A 22658-nucleotide genomic window follows, 5' to 3' on the forward strand; every position below is an offset into this window, starting at 1 on the left:
ATTTAGCGTTTGGAAATGATTCTAAAACTTCTTGCAAATTTGTAAACGTAATATCTCCAGTGTTCAACTCCAAAAAGAGAAAACTCATTTCAAAAAAAGTCACGAGTAATAACAATTACAATGGCAGGAACAACCTAAAAACGGTCTCGATTTTTAATTTCACAACGCGTTGAAGGTTATTATAAAGGTTTTATAAAGCCATTCTCGGTCGAATTCGATGGTGGTATTTAATATAAAAAATAAAATAAACAACAATCAATTAATGCAATACCGCGTATTGCAATTAGTACTATGTATGTAAGATACAGCCCAGAAGTAAGTTGTACCAAGCGCTATAGAATGGGACAGGAAGGCGGATGTGGCACAAACATTGTGAATAATGTAGTATGCATCACGTTTCATCAGTGAGAGCGCTGTTTTGGGGGATCCCCTTACTTTCGATCGATAAGTCTTCGGTCTCTGACCGATATTCTCGTTTTCTGGTTATGACATTTCACCAGGCGATTAAAAGTTTTCATCATATGTACTTCAGTAATTTCAAAATATGTTTCTTCACGAATGTTGTCTCGTGTTATAAATAATTATATATATATATATATATTATATAAATATATAATAATATATTTTTTTGACTATATTAAAATCAGCATACATGTACTGTGCTATTCAATGACTAGCAGATATGTAGATGGTGCAGGGGTTGGTAGCATAAAAGTCATATTGGAGATGGCGAAATAGGTTCGAAGAGTCAAATCGAGGTTGGAGAAATACGGTCGATGCCTGTCAAGTTAGGAATGGCAAAATTGAGTCGATTCGTGTCAGATTGGGGATGGCAAACTACGGTCGATGCGTGTCAATTTTTGGATGGCGTAATACAGCCATGCTTGTCCGACTGACTGACATAATACGCTAAATCGTATACAGATAACGATTAACAATTGCCTCAAAATGACAGCGAAATATGGCCCATGTGCTTAGATTTGGTGTTAATGCCTGTCACAGTCGGGCTGAGGAAATACGGTCGATGAGTGTCAAAATTACGGGTGGCAAAATACGGTCGATGGTGTTAAATAAGGGATAGCGAAATACGGTTGATTTGTATCAGATTGGGGATGACGAAATACGGTCGATGCGTTTTAGATCGGGAATGGCAAAATAGGGTCGAAGCGTGTCATATTGGGCATGGCAAAATAGGGTTGGTGCATGTCAGGTTAAGGATGGCAAAATACGGTCGATGCAAATCAGATTGGGGATGGCGAAATACAGTCGATGCGTGTCAGATCGCGGATGGCTAAATAGGGTCGACGCGTGTCAGGTTGGGGGTGGCAAATTGCGGTCGATGCGTGTCAGAGTGAGAATAGCGAAAAAATCTTCTAATTTTGCACAGCGGTGAGTTAAATCTCAGTTTGTGGTGACTGAAGGGTGATATTACAGTTTTGTGAAATATTGTTACTTATCGATTTTAATCGGTAAGTATGTTGATAGGTATTTGTCTGTCTGTCTGTATGTCTGTTTGTCTGTTAGATGCACGCGATATCTCACGAAAGCGAGATTGAATCTGCTCCAGATTTTGCATGTGCATTCATCTTATCTCGGACCAGAAGCCTATCAATTTTGCGCGAATTATGTCGTATAATTAGCGAGTTATTCATTAATTAGTGCTGGGACACAAGGTGTCACTATGGAGTAAGAGCGCTGTTTTGGGAGATCCCCTAACTTTCGATCGATAAGTCTTAGGTCTCTGACCAATATTCTCGTTTCAGAATTGTGCAATCGACTCCGACATTAACGAGATCCAAAATATATAACAATCAACAAGACCCAAACACGGAGAAAATTGAAAATTCAAAAAAGATACATTATGCCGTCATTAAATGCAAAAAATTGCTCTACAACATTACCTCATGTATAATACATTTATAACTAAATCAAGACTGGTGGAGAAAAACATTCATGCACAAATAAAGAATAGGAATTTATCAAGTTTATATGAGAATCCAAATAGTAGTATGACTACATTAATTTCAATTATAAAAAAAAACACTTCACATCGGTTCGATCAACATTGATGAACTTGTAAGGATGAATTATATGGCTTGAATATGATGTAATATGAAGTTGACGATGATTTATCTTCAAAACATTCCGTTCCCGTGCCTAACATGCTGCAAAATATATTTTGATTTACAATATATTTGTTCTTCATGTAAATGAATGCTCAAATGGTATGATAAGGCCTAAAATATGACGATTGTAAAACAATCGAATGCATATAAATTATAGACAATCAGTGCTGTAAATAAAATTAAAATTGATCTATTCGTTGGTATATACTAAAGTCCTAGAATAGTTATAGTCAGAATTTAAACTTCTTGTAATCAGAATTGAAGACTTATGAAAGTGATACTTTTTATTTTTAAGAAATAGATTATTTGTAAATCAGATATTGGTTTTCTGAATAGCATGGAGTCAGAAATCGAACGAAGCTCATATCATTTCAAATAACTAATTATGACGAAATAATAAAAAGATCATTTATATCGATTTACACTTACGATATGCACAAGCTGGCCCAACCCAACCTTCATCGCAACTACAAGTTGGAGTGTTACCATCCAATATCACCTGACCATTGACACATTCTGAAAACAATACGTTACAGTTATAAACTATTTAAAATATGTGCCAAATTTTATGTTTGTTTGCCTCAACTGTGCCTATACTGTACTTTGCATTTATTTAAATAAGATTCATTTATATAGTTGCATAGCATCAATATCACTATTGTGTAAACCTGACTATTTTCCAATTAATATTATAAATATAGAAATATAAAAAATAGCTTCTAAATAATCACGAAGTTTACTTTATAAATATCTTGAAATAATAATTGAAATCAACCATATTTGAACGTTTTTATTCTCATCGTTTTCTATTGCAAAAAGTATTTGTTATACTAGAATCGGGGGTGTTTAAAATAAATTTTGTATTGAAAGTGTATGAATTATGAAAATTATTGGACATTATTAATGGTATTTTATTATAGGCTTTATCCAATAAAATAACTCGTTTTCGATGAAAAAAACTTACCAAAAACCTTTGGTAGAGAACTACATGCATAATCTGCATAACAACCCATAACATCAATAAGCTCAGAATCTGCTATTTGACTTCCAGCATCGCTGAATATGAATAAAATACTGTATATCAAAGGTAAGTTCAAAAATTGAGGCATTCGCAATGGAATATAATTTAAGTAACTTGAAAACGAATCAAATTTCGTAGATTTGCCTGTTGAAATGATGAGGTCAAAGTATATATTATAAAATTGAGGCTACCCAATTGTACATAATAGTTGTGCTGGAGTCTTACTCATCGTTTAAGCCGAAGTATTGGGAACGATTATTTGGTTATCTGTATAATATTTGGATTTGCTAACTTGATAATAGGTCGATCGCGGTATGACCTGATAAAATATTTAAAAAATTCTCAAGAATTCATAATTAATTTCAATGATGTCAAAACGAAGAAAAACATATATTCTGACCGAGAGAAAAAACTAATGTTGGGAGTTTATGGTGTTTTTATATTTGGATATTTTTTTCAGTAAACAGAATTTCAACTGATAAAATATTTCATATATACCGATATATCTATACAACAACATACGTGACAACAAGATTATATCCGAAAATCACTCCTGAAATTTCTCCGGTAGTAGAGAATTCACTCGTTACATCACTGCCTACAGTCCCAGCTACGGTTTGAATATCCAATGATGTGGAGGTTGGAAATTTGGAATACTTAAATAAAGAAATTATATTCCAGTAAACTGACGTGACTGAAGAACTACTTTTTATAACAATAATTAGCATAATTGGATACAACACAATAGTTTGTTCAAAGATATTTAATATGCATTGTCGTTGTCCTGGATTAGCTAATTTATGAATAAGTACAAATGATTATTCTGATAAAACTGAATATTACTTTATAGTGTCATCCTATTGGAAGGCTTATAATTCAAGTAGAAAATATAAATGAAAATAAAAGTCCAAAAGTTACAATTCAGGTTACAGGGTTGGGAAAATTTTCAATTTCCATGATCTCTGTGCGATTTCCCTGTAATTTTGTATAACTTGATAATAAATTCTAATCGTTTTCAGTCATCTTCAAAGAAATAATATTCGATTATCATGTCATTTTTCTATACTCCATTTTTAATTTTCGTGTTTTTCATTAAATAATTAGATACATTTCGAATCATTATTGCAATATATCACATTCAGAATATCACTAAAACGCACGCGGACACAGAGAAAAATATTCGCATACAAACGGCAAATCTTACCCCTGCCTGACCCAAAACAAAGAAAATATCTGCCATTGCTGGAGCGTTTGAGTCAGTTGGATTGTATCTCTGAACAATTTGATACCATACACCACATGTTCCTCTAACTTCATTTCCAGATATTATTCGATCACCAACAAGATTTGCATCTCTGTTTGCGTGAGTTATCTAAAATTATAAAATCAGTTAAAATATATATTACTTATCTTTAGAACAAAATTTAATAAAAAATATGAGAAAAAACTAATTTTCAATTTTAATAGTTAAGGTTTATTGTAGTAAATTGTAGTAAAAACATTTCTACTACTTTTTCTTGTAAAGAAAATAGATTTTATTTCGGGCTGGAATAAATGACAATTTTAAATGCGAATATTTTTTCAACAAAGATAATAATTTTTTTTGGTTTCTTGTTCTCAACAATAGTATTTGAAAAACTAAATCGAGTCTTCTCAGCGATCGGGTCTTCCAAAAACTGAAGATATAGAGTTTGACTTGATTACTTATCGATCTTGATCGGTAAGAATGTTGATAAGTATTTGTCTGTTTGTTTGCTTGTCTGTCTGTTTGTCTGTTAGATACACGCGATATCTCACGAAAGGTTGAATCTGCTCCAAATTTTTCATGTGCATTCATCATAACTCGGACCAGGAGCCTATTGATTTCGGATGAATTATGTCGTATAATTAGCGAGTTATTAATTAATCAGTGATGAAGAGATCTAGATTTTTGAAAAACGAGAGAAAGTGTATGACCTAGATTTTTGAGGCGAGAGCACGCATGTGCTGAGTGTGTGTGCGATGCGCAAGTTTCCATCGATAAAGTTTCCACGCTATTGAGTCAGAGCGGAGAATACACGCCGCTAGATCGGTAAGTCGGCGGTCTCTGATCGCTATCGCGTCGTGATATTCTTGGATTACCTATTGTGAATTGAATGTGAGTAATGCAGCCATGGATGATTACGTCTATCAATTTATTGTGTGCACTTATTATTGACTGCAGATGCATATTGTTATAAGAACCCTTTTTTCTGTGTGAAATTCAGTCCAAAGTATAGTACACGTTCCTCATGTTTATCACTCTCAATTTGATAGATATATAGTAACACAATGACAGTATTGTATTGCATTAGGAAATGAATACTTGATTTGACTGTCGTACAAAACTTTGAAGAAAATCAGGGATATGCACAATAATCCATGTTCATTCCCACAAAAATGTAGACTTTGTTAATCATATAACACCATATCTTCATATTCTTAAATGTGTTTGTTTATGCTTTTAGAACATTGTTTTTACACAATTTTTAAGTGAGATCAGTTTGAGAATCTGAACAAAACGTAATTAAATTGCGTGCACTGGTACTTTAATCAAATACAATACAATGAAAACAATATGTTGTATAAATGGCGTAACTGTGGCTCTTGACTTTTCTCCTTGTCATCGGAAAATTACTTCTGGCTAGTGGACCCAATTGTATTCATTAATGCATTCCAATTAGTAATTTGTATAAATCCAAAAAAAGGCTCGATGATTAAAATATGAAGTTACCTTCACGTTCCATCCTATAGAATGTGTTTCAGAGACAGGAATTTCGATTCCCAGAAGAAAATCATTCTCACTGCTTGACCGCATTATCGGGAATGGTGATGAAGAACCACTATAAAAACAAACATTTCCATTTGATCAGTCTTCTGACTCACCCAATAAACAAACATCCTATAGATAAATTTTTAACAATATACACGTTAAAAGAAATAGATGTTATTTTAGGACCACTTACCCAACGTAACAAACTAAAACAAATCTGATAAGCAACGACACATATTTACATATAACTAAAATGCTCATAACAAGGCAAGAATCTCTGAACTCCGTTACAGAGCGTAAAAACACATCCAGCGATAAATGAGATATAGATAAATTAGACAGATAAAACTGTATTCAGAAAATGCAAATAAATCACATGATACGTCGAGAAAAAACAATTATTGGTAAAGAAAGGAAATAAAATGACATCTAAAATTTTTATTTCAACAACGTATATATATTTTAGATTTAGAGGATTACTCATGGCTCTTTTTGAATAAAACTGGAGAGAACTCATTACTTTTACTCTAGAAATTCAGACTTGTGCGGGTGTTTGGTCAATTTGCGATTGGAGGTGTTCTCATTACAAAAATCCGACGTGGAAGAAATTTTAATTTGAAAAATTTATATAAAAATTACAAAATATTCTTTTAAAAATTTAGGATATAAACAAGGTGATGCAATATAAAAAGGGAAAATGGACTTTTTGGTTTTACCCATCAGTGAGCTCTTAATCTGAATTTGATATGCTATTTCTACGAATAAGAGTAATTGTTATCAAAATGTGTGACTTTGATAGCATTTATCACTGCGTGAACAGTTTGGAGAAATATATTTTCTATTACTTTAATACTTGTCTTTACTTACATGCTTTGAGTTATTTGTCTAAGTGTGTCATAATTCCTGTTTGAATCTCCGAATTCAAAGTTCTGTAAAATATGGTTAAAAAGAACAATCAACCATCTATTTACATCATCGAGCTGTAACAAATCATCCAAAAAGGAACGTGGCGAAGTGAATTTTGAAACCCAATAAAGTTTTTCGATAAACAACTGAAAAGTTTGACAATATATACATAAAGAAATCTAATAGTCTCCGTACTGTAAACATTTCAATGTTGTTCATATGAGTTCTTTATAATATATTATGAAAAATAAATTTTAGGTTTTCAAGAACTGCATACTGTATTTTTTAAGTATATGGTATGTAAGAAGCCGTATAATTAATAGGTCAATATTATTTTTTCTAGTAAATATGTGAAGCAGCTGAAACTGGGCACAAATGTTCTTGTTCCTATTACTGATTTAATTTGTCCATGTTCTCCAAGGTTTATTTATTTTTTCTCTTTTCTCAGTTCGGATTAGATTTCGATCTGCATTGTTATTATAGTTATAGCTCGAATAGGAATCATGTTTCCACTTCTTGATTAATATTTATTACTTTCACCGCTCACTTTAGTTTCTCTGAAACTATTTGCAACAGCTATTTTTTTAACATTCATTAAAATAAATAATAACAAGCACCTCGACCAGAGTTTGAGCAATATTTGCCACTTCGTTCACAGTTATGTCTTCATTTTCTGCAACGTCATACTGATATTTGAAGTGATTCGATAGGCCTGCTGGACATTCATCTCTGTATGACATTTTAGTTACAAAATTTAGAGAATGCCCCTCTGAAAGTAAAACATAACTGTATTACGTTTTGTGAAAGCTTTTTGTTTTTCATTAAAATGAATACGCTGGTATATTTAAAATATAACTAGTACTGCAAATTTAATTTATATATATAGAGAAAATTAACCAAAAACACAAAGACTTTTTGAGCTTTTTTACAGTTTAATTCGATCGAAGTTGTAGACAGGAAGACAAATATGATGAAAGATAATTCGATATGAAACTTACTAGAAATACAGGTTACGCCGCCGTACCCCATAGCACATTCGCATATCTGTCTGTTGTGTGGTTGAAGTGTTATCACATTTCCTTGGTAACATACTGAAATTAAAAAGCTATACAAACTGAACAAAAAAATCAACTGAAGCCACCACTGTCCAGATTAGTTCACATAAAAACGAATGAGATACATTATATCTCAATGTTTGATTTATTTAGTTTTAGGCAAATAATTTAAGTTTGAAATTTTTATTGTGAATAAAAAAAATTACATCGCTGTTATAAGTAATAATAAGTCTATCATTATCATAATTGTTTTGACGTTTCAAATCTGCCATTCATTCGATTTTGATTCTAAATTAAATTCAAATTGATTAATATTTTAGAAAATTAATAGTATTAACACAGAAAGCTATTTTGTGTATTTGTAAAAATTTGTCTGCAATAAATACTAATTTTCGTATTCTAAAAAGGGAATGATTTTGTTTTATCATTATTCGCGTGTGTTTTTTGTCATTGGTCAAAAACGAGTGCAACAAATTAAATAGTGTGGCTTTTATTTGATGTCACATATGGTCGATGTAATGAGAAGAGCATGCATTCCAGTTTGCAAGTGTTACTCTGCTATGCACTGATATCATATCCACTTATGACGCGCAAGGAGAACAAAATGTAATAGATCCTGTGTTTAAACAGAATGAATCGAAACGCTGATGTATGGAAATGAAAAGAAAAACGAACGATTCATAATTAAATGTCCTATTATGTTGCCCTCCTATTAATCTACAAAATGTAAAACCATGAATTCCGGACGTTTTTCAAATTTCTGTTAATCATTTATGTGATACTGCTTTCCTATTGAGCAGCTAGAATAATTCTATTAACATCTTGTTGCCGGTATGCTCAAAGAAGCACTACAAAAGCATAAAAGTGGCCCGAAGCATTTCTATGCCGCCTCAAATGCATCATATCATAATTATTAAGTGTTGGTGGGTTCCGTGGGTTGCTTTGACTTATTGAATAGCAAAGGTTTATGGAATAAACGATAAATAAATTTACCATCGGTGCAGGTGTTACCAAAAGCTGAAGGATAACATCTACAGACATTGTCGCCATTTTCAAGGGTCTCTACGTCTCCGTTGTTGCATATGAAAATACCTAGATTCATTTGTATTTTAATTAACATTTGAAAAACGGGATATCAATTGTGTAGCTAAATTTTAGAGCCTCTGTTCTTGTTAACAACTTGAAAAAGGAAATGCGTTGTTAAATCCATACATTAAAAAATGTATGTAAATTTTGTGAACTAATATGATGATCATGAAGACACATCAAGTAGTTGAATTGTTTTTTAAAATTAACAGAAATGTTATCGATTATTCTTAATATGTAGGCTAGTTTATATGGGGTTGAAGTAGTTATATGCGGTTTAGTTTTCCGGCGCAAATTTTAAATTACAATTTTTAATTTTCTACTTACCATCAACGACAGTGCTAAACTCGTCCGCATATATCAATGAGATGGCTGCGACGTCTGGTAAAGTCATGGTGTTACCTTGATCCCTGAAAGTAGAATTTTATACTCCAATGGAACCTTTTGTAAACGCACGAAAATAATCGCTCAAGAGTCAATAATTAAAAAAGAGAGCAGTATTCAGTTACAAAATACTTTATCATTCATAAAATGTTAGTTTGAGCTTGTTTTCTATTCAGAGTACAAGTATGACACATATACTCATATTAATATTCCAATGACTCAATACCGTTATCCAAAATAACTTTTTGTGTTATCTGGTTATCTACAATTTACTTATTGTATATTTCAATTAATAAATGAATGAATACATACTTCATAAATAATATAGATCCAAATAAAACGTATCTTGGGGAGCCTATCAGTCTAATCTCTGCTGAATCGGCAGTTGAAGTTCTTTGCACTGTAATAGACTCCTGCAAACATACTATGGGATTTAAGTTTAATTTACGCATAACTCACTTTAACAACATGCCACTCATAATAACTAAGTAATAACTAATCTTACTATTACTTAATACTACTTTATGTACTATTATAGTTTTTTCAATAAATTTTTTTTTTCAATTCGGGTGTTAAAAAGAGGGAAGGACTGGATTTTCGTTTTGTGAAAATGGGGAGGATTTCTTTTAAAACTATTTTTTCAATATAAATCAGCGTAAAACAAAACTAGTGCTATTTTTAGTGTTCTTGATATTTCATTGGTAACGGACGTTCACAATCCCATTAAGCCTCGACAGTGTGTAGAAAGAGCAAATTTTAATCGTAACATTCACATCAATGTTTATCTGGGACAGCTGTAGAGTCTCTGGAACTCAAAATCTCTAATTACTGGTTACTTGAATTAATCATGCTTCAAAACAATTTGAAGATACTTGTTATTTTAAAAATTTGGCTGAGCTAAGCTGATGAAATATATGAATATTTGTTTTTGCTGTGGAAAAATACTGCGGCTTTTAATAATTAAGGCAAATTATTCGAGATACCTAGGACCAAAAATGGTAATCCCGTATAGAGTGTGTACCAGGTTAGGCTTAAGCCACAATTTTATTCCGACTCTGCCGATAGGCTGCCGTCCCTTTGCATAACTCGTAAAGTAGGCGAACGAAATTAATAGCGCTGAAGTGCCCCGAAAATAGCATTCAAAAAGAAATATGTCATTAAATGGCCCATCACAACTGGTTCCAATTTAATATTGATGTAAATTTGCATTTATCATTTGCCTTTTTAACACAATATCGGCGGCATGATTGGATAGAAAACGTCAATACCAAATATAGATGCCTATTCGTGCTTGGACTATATTTGAAAAAAGAAAAAACTTCTTTTTTTTAAATAATATCAAGTTATTTTAATCGCTAAAAATTTATTTAAAATGGATTTGTATTGATATCTTCTAGATTTCATACAGATATCAAAAACACCAGGACTATGTTATATTGAAAGTTTTACGCTGTTTCATATCACAAAACCCGATGTTGGGGAAATCCACCCCATTTTCACAAAACCAAAATTAAAAAAAAGGGTATTTTTCAATGTACTAAAAACCTATCTAGGTTGAAAGCTGGAAACAAAAAAAAAATTTATGCTGCACAGTGTTATCTGTCGATTTCTATTGCATAATTAAGGTAAATAAATCAAATAAACCCACTTTCTTCCCTTTATTCAAAACATTGTATATGTCCTTATCTTATAAATGTTACATATTGCTTGACTAAAAAAGACACGGAATGTCAAAGGAAAAATTGTGAAACACGGATGCAAGACTTTTTAGAACAATCGTTTTGGCTCGTTTTATTCTTGCAGTCACGCATACGATACCACTGGCATAAAGGCATATACATCAAGGCATTACCACCGACATATCTCTAACCGACCATTTTTATGCAAATGGGAAAAATACTTTACGTGTATATAACGGATGAAGTGACCGAAAATACATAATTACCTGTCCCACTCGTGTCATGACAAGTTGTATGATAATGACTGTTTCGTAAGAGGCGTACACTGTTTGTGTTGCCGAGTATTCATAAGTACATTTTCCATCGGTTGTTGTAGCAGTTGCTGGCCCTAAAGTCGTGACTGTTCCCGTTTCCGCGGGTGATGTGATAGTGGTTTTCATCTAAGAGTGGAAAAAGGTGAATGGGTGGCACAAATTTGACAAACCTATACATTTGTATAGTAATGCGATGCAGTAGTTGTAGATCTAATGTGTATAGTGAAAGATTTTTTCTCTCATGTATTGTGTAAAATTAAAAATGTAATATGACACATGTTACATTAAAATTAACCTCAATTTGATGAGATTCGAAAAATCGTTAATACATTAAAATATACAAGTAAAATTCGTTGATATGTTATAAAAAAAAATAATTTTGTAGCCAAGGATATTTCTCTAAATTACAAATGTGCAACAAGAGAAGCGGCAAATATATCCATTATTGCCATGTTCGGCGGTAATAAATTTTTTGTTCACATTCAGTGTCAAAACACGGAAAGACTGTTTTGTTTTAAATATGCTCTTGCTCACTTACTCTATGGAATGTTTCATCCCTGAGTCTGTCTACATTAGTAAAATAGACCAATTGAATGAAAGGCGTTGCTGTAGACTGGTCGTATTCGAGGTCTCGAAAGCTGTAAAACAAACGAAGATTATGTAAGAATTAAAATCTAGTGTTGTTTTATTGTTTATGTTCAATAGACACGGGTTTTCAATATCTCTATCTTTTATATCTGTGAGGTATCGTTTATCATGGATGAGCTGATGGGTTATATTTTTGTACTGTATTTGGATTAATCTCTTCTGGAGACCAACATAAATTGTGTCCAACTATCGCACGTTAACCGTACGTAGTAAGAAAATGCAATGATTCTACTACAAAATTGATAAAACCCGAAAAACTTTATTCGAATGAACGGATGAGTACAAATATATCTTAGAGACGTCGCCGCCCTGAAGCGCTGCTCAAGTTGCTGGAGCAATAGTCATTCTTGGACACAAGGTGCATGTACGGATCTTTTTGATAAATTGTTGTTATTTCGTTTGCTTATCCCGCGACCCATCGATTTTATTGCTGATTTACTTAAAGTTGTAAAGTGTCGATAGGCACTAAAAAGCTATTACCAAATGCTGTAACATTTGGTGCTAAGCCAAAGTCTTACTGTTATGGTGCGACTGGATTTGTATTACTGATTCTTCGAATATTTTGAGTGATCAGGTTACAGATTCCATTGTAGCCGGTTGGGTGCAAATGTCCGTCGGCTTAAGTGCATATATATATGTTCAATTTCCGCAGGTGCAATCGATATGGGATTGCTGAAATCCGTAGGTGCGAATGTGCGTGGGCGCGAGCTTTCCTAATGAAGTCCAACACAATTGAAGAAACTGACGGCACAAAATGTCCAATGATACCGATGAATTTAAAATATTTGCCGCCGTTAACAAAACTGTCCATATTTTTCCTGCAACCATGGTTGGCAGAAATACGAAGTCTATCGTTGTTTTAGCACGGTTACTGACAAACTTGTTTGCGCATTCTTAATCAGAAAAGGTTCTATTAGATTTTGACGACATTAATTGCCAATACAATATGCACATAAAATATGACTGCGTTCTATAATATATACAATTATTTGGCACGTGGAATGTGGGCTCTGCAGTAATCGAGTCTATTCTTTTGAATAGTGAGTACGATTCGGAGACAAGTTGAAAAAATCGCTACCTATATATAAAACAGGGCTAGGATAGGCAGTTTGATCAGGAATTCGGTTTCCATGTAGATCTGTCCACATTTTCAGGAAATGAGTCACTACTACTCGGATATGAACATTTCTTGTATGACGGAGTCTACACAAACACCTTACAGTGGCTCCATTGCTTGATTCAGTCGATATGTTAAAAGAGTGTTTTAAGAAGTAGAAAACGGTTTCGAAAAAAATTTCCTTGTGTGCAACCTATGATCCCCCGACTATAATTGACCGTTAGCGTGGCTTCATTGTACTCATAAAAACAAATCCATATATGCTCATGATTCATTGTAATTCGTCGCCAACATTTGGTGGCTTTTGACAACAGTCAACCAATAGCCAGGGATGATTTAAATCATCTTTTTATGGTGTTTCGAAATTTCTATAAAGTTATCCTGCCTGTCGGTGTGACGACGGCACTTGTTAAGCTTGCAACGCCTGGATTCTAGTAGGAGGGACATATTTAATGTTGATGTAGGAACGCATGATAAACAACTTTAAAAGCGTTACACAAAGATGTCTCTCAATTTTGAGATTCCTGAATGGATAACTGATAGAATAGTTAAAGCAGTTTGGATTATGAACTTCTCGAAAAGAAAGGCAAAAAACTCGCGTTCAGTGCCATGAAAACATTCATAAAGGGCAAACAATCGTCTTGGCATAGAAAACAAAGATATGATTCATTTCGATGTAACAACCTTCTGTTGTTTTAGAAGCAAATCCTGAGGACGAACAGCAAACGGGTTCATGGTACATCCGTAGTTACATCACCGTGCAATGTTCTAGAAGTGGCGCAACATCATCCAAGACGTGGTCGGCGTAAACAAAATTATGTCCAATATTATGCATCCAGTTAAGATAGGTGTATTTGTATTCCACCCAGTGTCGCTAATAGTATATCTATAGCATATTGCATGCATATCCATTAAACTCGGAGAAACGGGAGTTTTCGTGTCTCCCAACAATTTAGAAAAACGATCCGTGCGTCCAACCCTGGTCCAATAAAGTCGAAAATATTAGCGCTGGTGCTGTCTTGCTGGTACAAATTGATCACGTGTTGAAGTGGTTAAAATATTCTAGAATTTCAGTATCTATCTTTTGTGCACATGCTGGTAGTATTCGCATTTATCTTATGGCGCAGGAAAGTTTGAGATGTAGTCATTCTTTAATGTCACAATGATTTGAAACGAAGACCCGTTTAGGTTATAGCAATTCGATATAATATATTGCTCGTGGGTTGCTTGCTAGTGTTTCCGTTTTGGTGATTTCAGCGGAAATGAAAGCAGCATAATCGTATTTTGGTAACGAGAATAGATATTTCCTAGTTGAGAACACGCCCGCCATGATTCGCGAATTAAAAAACAAAATGCAATATATGTAATTTCCAATTTTGAATTATTTTATTGAAACATTTTGAAATTTCAATTTTTTATTCATTTTGTGCCCCAATCCAAACCGCTCTCATGGCATGATCTATGTTTGCCATAACGTAGATACGTCACTGGGATTTTCCTATGTGTATATCAATATTCATTTTCCGCATTTTCCTGAGAGGATTTTATTTATTTTAAATCCCAAATTGAAATCGTCGGTTGCCTATGTTTTAATTTAAGTGATAATTTTAATATCAAACACTCGAATGCGTATAATTATAAAATCTACAGTCATCTACCTACTAATACACATACGCTGGTTTAATATCAATATTTTTGGCTGTACAGGGTGTCTCAAAAGTAAGTATACACTTTTAATTTTGATTTGCATTTCAGGTACTCATCATAGAGCGTTCATTTCTTCAGAAAACATAGTATGGATAAGTAGTAAAATTTAGGTATCGTTTTCATTTTTGTCAACCCGCAGAATAACGAGGAGATTAACCGGCGAAATGAGGTGCAATATTGCTGTTTGGCAAGAAGCATATAAATTAGTAAAGCAAACTCAGCACCTCTATAGATAATTTGGAATTAATTCGGCTCCGATTGTTTTCCTACGCGCGTCCGCTCCACGGTCTTCCTAATATTTATGCATCAACTACAGATTCGGTTTCTATAAATTTACGATAAATTGCATGAATTGTTCGCTGTGTAGGAGCCGAATTAATTTCAAATTTTTTGGTAAAGAGTTTACCTTACTGATTTATATGATTTTTGCCAACCTGCAATTTTGCACCTCGTTTTTGTGTTAATCTCCTAATCATTATGTGGGTTATTGAAAAATGCAAACAATACCTAAATTTTACTACTTATGCATACTATGTATCCTGCCTGAATAAAATATATGCTCCATGATGAGGACCTGGAAAGAAAATCAAAATTAAAAGTGTATACATACTTTTGAGACTTAACCTGTATTATTCGAATCGTGTTACCCATCTCATTAGTTTGTTTTTAAATGGACTGGAAATAGCTGTACTTTATTTAACAAATTACATTCCCACACTTCATCTTTGCAAAGTCTGTCTCCGCTAAACAGCGTTCAGTTTAGAATCCTTTGTCTCAAGTCCAGCAAAAAGGCCTTACACAAAAACAAACAACAGCCCGTGGCTCCAACTAAAGGCAATGACTGACCGGAATCAATTTTTTGCAATTAGTTTCTTTTCAAGCGTTAAAGGCATGAGTTAAGTCGCTAGATATATGCTATTAAAATTTCACAATGTTACATACCTTATGTCCGCATTGAAATCGTTTTGTATCAACAGGAATCTATCAAATCCAAATTCCTAAACATTTGAACATAGTATTTCCAGTTAGTATGTGCGGAACTTCAGGGTTTATATAAATATCTCAGTTTCACTATTTTATACTATCACTTTAACTGATCTTAGTGTAAGCATGTCATTTTTCTCTGCAGGTCCGCATTTTTTTATTTCCTAGTACAGGAGTGTGCAACACACTGCGCGCCAAACCATTCTTTGTGGCGTTTGCCAACAGTCGGATTTTTACCCACCAAGCAAAAAATCCTAATCTGTCAATTTATGTTTGCAAAGCTCACTTGGGTTAAAATATATAACTTTTTTTTGCTTTTGTCGTTGCGTTGGATCTTTCGTCGTTTTGCCCGGTGCCTTCAATACTCTAAGGCTAAGCAGTCAGCTTTCTAATCCTATTTTGCTAGTCTAGTGAGAATAATATATTTTCCGTGTACACTGAACATCTAAATCTTTTGTGTGGCCCAGCTAAATTTCTTAAGTTGGTTATATGGCTTACCGACAAAAATGTTGCACACCCCCGCCTAGTAGTTTCAAAATATGAAGTATACTATGACATTCGGAGCGCATTTCCACATTATTAACATATATGGCTATTCCTGTTTTTGTTATAATTACTATCTGAAATAAAGTACAGCATTAAATTATTCCAGCTCAAAAGATTTTGTACAATTTGCAAGCTTTAAATTTATTTCAAAATACATTGTCATGTATATAGACAAATAGTACCGGCAAAGGGGACTAGCTCCATCAGTCTAGTTTTTGTGAATCAGGTCTCTGCCTGAATATTGGAACTATATTAAACATGAAAACTGTTTGAAGTTTTGTTTCATGGCTTTCAGTTTTTCGCTAATTTTAAGAGAACAATTTTTTGTACACTATTTAATAACAGACGTTTTAAAGTTCTTACCGTTGATATGATTGAATTTGCGCTCGTCATAAACGGACTTCCAGTTCCGGTGTTATATGCAAATGAGTTGGTATTTAAAGCATTTATAGCAGTTCTATCGCCTGCATCAATATTCCCCAGTGCATCGTCCGGTATATTTCCTGAAAGTAAAGATAAAAAATTACGAATGCTAACTATCCTTCATTTAAGGGCATTACATGGCTATGTTTATTCACAAATCTCAAAGAGAATCGAAAATAGTACAATTTTGTGTATAATCAAATTCTGAACAGCTTATGATACTAACCAACGAGATACAAAAGGACTTTCCAGTGAATGCGTAGGAACAAGGTTTAAGCCGAAACACAGCATTGCAAAAAAAATAGTTAGGCAATGTTTAACATATTATTAACAATTTTAAAAAAGCTACTTTGAAATGATTAAGAATAAATTTTAAAAAATACAAACATAAAACGGAAGATTCATATTTATGATATTTTTTGGCACTCCAGAAGTATATGTACCAATATGGAGGTAACTAATTTTGTTAGCCTATACTTTACATCAATTTCTGTAAATTGACGGAAGCCCATGGGCAGGGGCTATATTCACTTGGCTAACACAAACAGTCCCCGAACTCGTAATAGAACAGAAATAAGAAAAATTAGAATAAAATTATGGCCTGATCCTACAACCTGGTACACATACTACGGGAATACCTATTTTTACTATGACTAAATAATGTAGACTCTTACACCGAAATCCTTGCATAGAATTTGAAATAAGTATTGTGATATAAAACCCAGGGCTGAATGTCGATGGCGAAAAGCGCAGCCTCTAGATTTACGAAAGAGATGTGAATAGAATATTAGTTAACATTTTTCATAATTACCTCTTGAATTATTTCTATGCATTTCTTTGTGATTTTCTAATATTGTCAAAACGTTATGTTTTATATATTTACTTACCGCCACTTTTACACAGGTCAAAGCACAAATACAGCAACACAAGTTTGAGACAGCTGTGAATAACAGTATACATTTTCTTGTCAATTGCTACAACTGAATTTACCCAAACGTTAGTAGTTTCGAAGGTTTATTAGAAGATTCTAACGTAGGCACAAATAATGTATAAATAACGTAGTCTTTTAAAATATATTAATAAATATATAAGGATTTCCGGTTATGAGTCATTTTCCACATCCTATTTCAATGAATAAACTGCGGAAATCTGTTCCATTATTTTCATCAGGTACATTCCCATTATTGGTTTCTTTTTATATCGCAATTAGTCCCTTGTAAGATACAGACCAGAAGTAAGTTACCCAATCCTATAGAATTGGACTGGAAAACGGATAGGCACAAACATTGTGAATAATGTAGTATGACTCACGTTTCCACATTCTGTTAATTAAACACGTAAACATATAGCTTCTAAGTATTTTATAATTCTCAGTATACGCGACCTATATATTATTAATTTAATTTTATGCAACTATTGCGGTACTCCCGTAGTATGTGTGCCAGGTTAGGGTTAGGCCCTAATTTTATTTTTCCTTATTTTAGTTCTATTACAAGTTCGGAACTGTCTGTGTTAGCCAACTAAATATACCCCCTACTCATAGTTTTCGGCACCTTTACAGAACTTGATGTAAATTAGGCAAACAAAATTAGTTACCTCCATATTGGTACACATACTTCTGGAGTGCCCATTGAGCTTGTTCATGGGCTAATAACATGGCATTTGCGAGTGCAGTGTCTTTGTTACCGGATAATTTTATTGTGATATTAATAGTTACTAACTTCATTATATGACAAAATTAAAATACGGATAGACGGTGAGATATTGAATGCTATTTTAAACATATACAATTGTTTACACTTTTTGTGAATCTGCAAAGGTCATATAGATTGTCCCACAAATCCCGAAGTTTATTACTCTCATCAGTTACGTACCTCAATACTGTTAGAAAGCGTTGGTCGTTCAACGTTTAATTCTGTTATTTCTTTTTTTATTGAAAAACTTTTTGAAACTCCTAACCTATGTGACTTGGTGGCCTAATAGTTAATGCGATAGACGTAGCTATGATGGCATCGCAAGTTACACATTTCGGTTTCAAAGCGTATCGCCCGTGGTAGGTAATAAAGAACTTAATTTGAGAAACATTTATGACAATTAAAAAAGAATAAAAATTAGTTTAACCGGGTCAATATTGAGGTCTGTGTCATCAGACCAACTCGAATAATTTTTTTAAACACTGAGGCACCGTTGAAAAATTCTACTATGGAATTTTCTGTGATCTAAGCACGTGTTTATTTTGCTCGACGGTTAATCCAGCCCTGGCCCAGCCGCTCCAGTCACAACTTCTATCATGATCTTCTACTCCGTAACATCTCGATTGTGCTTCTCGCCCTCCCCCTTACTACTTACCTATTTGCAGCTACTCATCCTTTCTATACACTCCAGAGCCCAGTATTCAAATACTTAACGGAACCTGATTGTACGGCTGATGAAAACATGAAATGCGTGGAGTATCACAAACCAAATTTGTTATATACCAATGTGACTCGATAGTTGAGGTGTTTCTCATTGGTATTCCAGTATTTTGCGTCCTAAGTTTGAAAACTCTCAATTGTAAATTAACTCTTTGTGACTATAGAGATGGCGGAATCGAGTCCGGGTTCAATTACAGAATCGATTCTTCGCGGAATCGACTAGAATCGTTTCTGATGCATTGGAACCGATTCTCGAGTGTAAAACTTGGATCGCAAACAATGTGTAACGTTGTGTGGCAATTCCTTCACATATATGTATAAACTGCTTTCTTTACCGCTATGTTGAGTTGCTACAACGCCGCAAGCTTCACTATTTATATTTTTTTCGCTAGAAGGCTTTTACGTTTATTTATTTCTAAAATCTTTGTAGGTTCTGAGGGATTCGATTTTTGTGTGATGTTGTCTCTTGTGACAGATTGGATACAAATACTACTGAGTTTTGGCCTCCTTGTTCGTCAATATATTTGAACATCGCTCTCTTGTTTCATTCCATATATATGGTATTGCTTATAGGTGGGTATGTTTTCCCGGTAATATATCGTGGAATGATATTCGGAATCGGATGGGAATCGAATACTTGTAAGTAGTCATATTTAGCATCCTTATTTGTGACCACGAGTTTAAACTTATTGGGACTTTTCCCCGAGTCTTGTCTCAAGCTCATTGGTCTTTTCTGTAACCGAGTTGGTTATCCGTATTCTTGAACTCCGCAAAATCTGAAATTTTAATTGGTGTTCTTACAAGCAATTCATGATATACAAAATGTTCCGCTGACCGAAAATCACTACCTTAGAGAGCTGTCACAATATTTCACAGTGTATTTGAAAACATTTGCAAATCAGTCGTCTTTTTGGGAAGAAAAATATATATTAAAGATTTACCTGCTATTTTGATAAATTCATGTTTTTAACTGTTGAATGAAACGTGAATTATTTATCAGAAATTTTAACCCACCTTCACATTCTCGGCTTTCATTAGAAAACGAAAGTAATCGTTTTTAAGGAGCTTGAAATTTTGAGAGAGTACGACTGAGCAAAAATTTTCCAGAGCAAATGCATTGCAATGCTCCTTCAAATTTACACAGTTGATCATGCTGGCAATTCTTTGCGTTGATACGAATGATTCAGGTCCCAAATCATTGGCAAGAAAGACAGCAATTCCATTTTACATCAAGTTATCTAAAGAGACTGAAATCTATGGGCAAGGGGATATATTCACTTGGCTAACACTGACAGCCCCCGAGCCTGCAATAGAACAAGAAAAAGGAAAATAAGAATAAAATATAGCCTGATCCCAACGTGGTACCCATACTTCGGCACTACCGTCTTGCCTCTGTAGCGCCCAGATATGAAGCTTATTATTGGTTTCGCTGTTCTCGGGTGGAATCAGAAAATCTTACAAATAATATATATCAGCAAAATGCAGAAATTCATTCTCAATATAAAATCTCGTTTGCAGCTCAATCCGAAAAAAAAATTGGGTACTTCTGAAGTATGCATGGCAAGATGGCGGACAGCGGAACGTAGTGTGTCGTGGAATCGATATTCGAAATCGGATAAGAATCGAATACTTGTAAGTAGTCATACTTAGCATCCTTATTTGTGACCACGAATTTAAACTTATTGGGATTTTTCCCCGAGTCTTGTCTCAAGCTCATTGTTCTTTTCTGTAACCGAGATAGTTATTAATCGGATCCTTGAGCTCCGCAAAATCTAAAATTTCAATTGGTGTTCTTACAAGCAATTCATGATATACAAAATGTTCCGCTGACCGAAAATTACTACCTTACAGAGCTATCAAGACGTTTTCGAACTTACCAGCAGTAAGAGTGACCAATATATTCACAGAACGATATAAAGACGATAAAATCAAGGAAAAGTTTATGAAAAATATTATTCCAATTGCATAGTTCGCTATTTGTCTCGAAATGAAATATTTTACTTGTAACACATTTTGAATTCGAAAAAACGGAAATAGGTTTTTATTTCAATGTTTTGTCAATTTTTTATAGTAAAAGAATTTGTATAAAACAATGTATTCACTAAAACGTGATATAAGTGCAACGTACCAAACAGCCCAAATAAAACTTAAACAATGGGGTATTGGATATCATTCAAACTAGTAAAAACAAAACATAGGACTCACATTCTGGATCATGATAATTTTAGGCCTGATTTTATTCAATTGCACAGAATTGCTGAAATTGAACTAAAATACAATTCTAGATTGGCCAATACCAAGTAGCAATCATGAAAATACTGTAAGTATATTATTAAATGGTTTTAAATTATATTGATAAATCATACAGGTGTCAGTATTCCTGTAATGTCTTATTTGCACAGCCATTCATTTTCTTGTAAAAATGGAGGTAAATTGCAAAGGTAAGCATGTTCTGCCTAGAAAATTTTCGCTTAATATTTTTTGACGACGATCGTTGTATTGAAGCATAAGGATTTTGTTACTTTTCAGATATCCAGTTTTCAACATAGTAAAACTGGAACAATCACGACAATTAGTCATTTTTAGTCTTCTGAAATTTCCCCTTTTCATATAGCAGGTGTGTGGATTCGCTGCTTTTTGCAACTTTTTAACGTATACGATATTATCAGTGGGAAAACGCCACCCAATAGAAACATTCCGCTGAGCAAAAACGAATATGTGTAAACTTGATATACATCGTACATATATCCTCCTATTAAAGGTCCTATGACACTGCCCAGTCCATTTCCAACTTCGAGATATCCAAAAGCAACAGTGAGTAGACCATCCCCAAACTGGTCAGCAACCACGACTGGATAAATTGACCAATGTCCAAAAGCTGCTCCAACTAGACCACAGTAAACAGCATTCCATTCAAATGATGTTGCAAGAGGACTTAGGATAGTGAGTACACCGGATGCAATTCTCAACGCTATAAATAAAGTTGGAGTATGTACACACTTAAATGCTGCAACGAAACCCCATAGAAAACGCCCCATCAGATTTGACAGTCCCATGATGGATACTAGAATCGCACCTGAAATGTAAAATAATTAAAAAATTGGTAGAACTATCACTAGACGAAACTATTTGGCATTTTGTAGTGTCAGTTTAACATATAATCTTACAAGTAAGTCTGTTGAATGCAATAATACGGTCGATAAACCAAAATGAAGAACCAATTAGAAATTTGGAAAATTCATTTTCGATTATGGATTTCGATTCGTTATCTGAAATATAATATTTTTGTTTAAAGATTTATTTATCTTCCAATTTTATCTATAGATATCCTCGAATTTTTTATTTCTAATCGCCATGAAAATTCACTCGTTTCAATCATTCAAATTTGTTTGGGGAATATTCTTCTGATACAGATATGTATAAACTGCTTTCTTTACCGCTATGTTGAGTTGCTACA

At 33.6% G+C, this 22658-nt stretch overlaps 1 protein-coding gene across 1 annotated transcript; it reads right to left on the bottom strand.

Annotated features, from left to right (window-relative positions):
• Window positions 1-750: 750 nt before the first annotated feature.
• LOC120332927 (uncharacterized) lies at window positions 751-17813 on the bottom strand. Its single transcript, XM_039400268.2, has 17 exons — window positions 17675-17813; window positions 16728-16867; window positions 15777-15832; window positions 11901-12000; window positions 11315-11488; window positions 9682-9782; window positions 9313-9395; window positions 8893-8991; window positions 7843-7935; window positions 7462-7613; window positions 6806-6867; window positions 5900-6008; window positions 4352-4519; window positions 3670-3803; window positions 3091-3182; window positions 2556-2642; window positions 751-2165 (listed from the first exon to the last, which is right to left on the bottom strand). The coding sequence occupies exons 1-17, from the start codon at window positions 17745-17747 to the stop codon at window positions 2158-2160; spliced, it is 1731 nt and encodes a 576-aa protein (XP_039256202.2). The 5' UTR covers window positions 17748-17813; the 3' UTR covers window positions 751-2157.
• Between the last annotated feature and the right edge of the window lie 4845 nt (window positions 17814-22658).

The sequence above is a fragment of the Styela clava genome, chromosome 13, assembly GCF_964204865.1.
Source record: "Styela clava chromosome 13, kaStyClav1.hap1.2, whole genome shotgun sequence".
NCBI classification, from domain to species: domain Eukaryota; kingdom Metazoa; phylum Chordata; class Ascidiacea; order Stolidobranchia; family Styelidae; genus Styela; species Styela clava.